Source organism: Hylobates moloch, unplaced genomic scaffold (genome assembly GCF_009828535.3).
Source record: "Hylobates moloch isolate HMO894 unplaced genomic scaffold, HMol_V3 SCAFFOLD_10214, whole genome shotgun sequence".
NCBI classification, from domain to species: domain Eukaryota; kingdom Metazoa; phylum Chordata; class Mammalia; order Primates; family Hylobatidae; genus Hylobates; species Hylobates moloch.
In genome coordinates this window covers 1-2383 of record NW_026662489.1, presented here as the reverse complement: position 1 = coordinate 2383, position 2383 = coordinate 1, and the positions used below count along the sequence as shown (strand labels likewise).

Sequence of the window (2383 nt, the reverse complement as noted above, 5' to 3'; positions counted from 1 at the left end):
GCACCCTGAGCCTGGGACCTGGGACAGCTTCCTGGAGAAGTTCATGGTCGGAGAAGGTGGGTTTGATGGGAGGACGGAAGGTGTGGAGCCGAGGGGTGGTGGCTACAATGCACGGCAACCCTGTGTTGGCGCCCCCTGCCCGCTTCTCCAGTGTCCTACGGATCCTGGTACCAGCACGTGCAGGAGTGGTGGGAGCTGAGTCGCACCCACCCTGTTCTCTACCTCTTCTATGAAGACATGAAGGAGGTGAGACCACCTGTGATGCTCCCCTCCACGTGACTCCTGGGGGCAGGCACCTCACAGGAACCCGCCAAGGCCACCCAGCCCCCTCCCTGGGCAGCCCCCACAGCAGGCCTGGATTCCCCATCCTGCCTTCTTGGCCCAGGCCTCCCCGCTACAGGCCCCACCTGGCAGCAGGCCGCATACAGCTCTCATCTCCCGCACCTGAGTCAGCTGCATGGGTGGCCACGGATCAGAAACTTAGTCCTATTGCTACTCCCTACCAAAGGGTGTGCCACCAAGGGCCACAGTCATGGAAGAAGATCATCCTGTTCCTCACCCATAGGCTCTAAGACCAGCTCATGATGGGATAACAGGGCAGAGAGCAATTCATTTTACCCCAGGGACTGGGGCCCCAGTGGTGGAGGCTCTTTGGGGTTTCCAGGGGAAGTGGCCAGATCCCCTCTGAGGTTAGAGAGGGGGACCCATTTTGCTTTGCTCCACTGAGGAGCCCTCTGCTGCTCAGAACCCCAAAAGGGAGATTCAAAAGATCCTGGAGTTTGTGGGGCGCTCCCTGCCAGAGGAGACCATGGACTTCATGGTTCAGCACACGTCATTCAAGGAGATGAAGAAGAACCCTATGACCAACTACACCACTGTCCCCCAGGAGTTCATGGACCACAGCATCTCCCCTTTCATGAGGAAAGGTGGGCACCGGCCAGCACGGGGGTTTGGAATGGGTGGGAGCAGCAGCTGGAGCCTCCCCATAGGCACTCGGGGCCTCCCAGGGGATGAGACTCCAGCTTTGCTCCCTGCCTTCCTCCCCCAGGCATGGCTGGGGACTGGAAGACCATCTTCACCGTGGCGTAGAATGAGCGCTTCGATGCAGACTATGCGGAGAAGATGGCAGGCTGCAGCCTCAGCTTCCGCTCTGAGCTGTGAGAGGGGCTCCTGGGGTCACTGCAGAGGGAGTGTGTGAATCAAGCCTAACCAAGGGGCGAATCAATCCTGACCAAGAATAAAATATCAATTGAGGGCCAGGGACAGTAGGTCATGTCTGTAATCCCAGCAATTTGGGAGGCTGAGGTGGGAGGATCGTTTGAGCTCAGGAGTTCAAGATTAACCAGGGCAACATAGTGAGATTCTGTTGAAAAAAAAAAAAAAAACAAAATAAAATCAATTTTTAAAAAAGAGAATAAAATATGATTTGTGGGCCAGGCAGGGTGGCTCATGTCTGTATTCCCAGCAATTTGAGAAGTTGAGGCCAGAGGATCACTGGAGGACAGGAGTGGGACCAGCCTGGTCAATGTTACAAGACACCAATCTTACAAAAATTTGAGAAACTTATCTGCATGTGGTGGTGGGCACCTGTAGTCCCAGCTACTTGGCAAGTGAAGGCAGGAGGATCGCCTGAGCCAGGGAGGTTGTGGCTGCAGTTGTCTGTGACTGGGCTAATCCACTCAATCCTGAGGGACAGAGTGAACCCTGCCTGAGAAATAAACAATTTAATGAAAATAAATTTGATTCGTGACCAGCCTGGCCAGCATGGTGAAACCCCGACTCTACTGAAAAACAAACAAACAAACAAAACAAAATAAACAAACAAAAAACATAAATTGGGGGGCGTAGTGTGGGGGTACCTGTAATCCCAGCTACTCCGGAGGCTGAGGCAGGAGAATCGCTTGAACTGGTGGGGGAGAGGGCAGAGGTTGCAGTGAACCAAGATCGCCCCACTTCACTCCAGCCTAGGCATAAGAGTGAAACTCCATCTCGAAAAAATAATAATAATGAATAAAATAAAATAAATTATGATTTGGGATGGGCTCGGTGGCTTATGGCTCTAATCCCAGCACTTCAGCCTGGTGGATCATTTGAGGTCAGGAGTTGGAGACCAGCCTGGCCAACATGGCGAAGCCCCGTCTCTACTAAAAATACAAAAATTAGCTGGGCATGACGGTGTGTGCCTGTAACAATCCCACCTACTCTGGAAGCTGAGGTGGGAGAATCTATTGAACCTGGGAGGTGGAGGTTTTAGTGAGCTGGGATCCCACCACTGCACTTCAGCCTGGGCGACAGAGCAAGACTCCATCTTAACAACAACAACAACAACAACAACACTATGATTTGTGTTCAATGCAGAGTCTCTATTCCAAGCCAAGAGAAA

At 52.8% G+C, this 2383-nt stretch overlaps 1 protein-coding gene across 1 annotated transcript; it reads left to right on the top strand.

Moving 5' to 3' along the window:
* Nucleotides 1–72: 72 nt before the first annotated feature.
* On the top strand, nt 73–1360 carry LOC116465790 (uncharacterized; the record flags this gene model as incomplete). Its single annotated transcript, XM_032148739.2, has 2 exons — nt 73–246; nt 746–1360. Coding segments are annotated over 2 exons (627 nt in total), but the record flags the coding sequence as incomplete, so codon positions are not given.
* Nucleotides 1361–2383: the final 1023 nt, after the last annotated feature.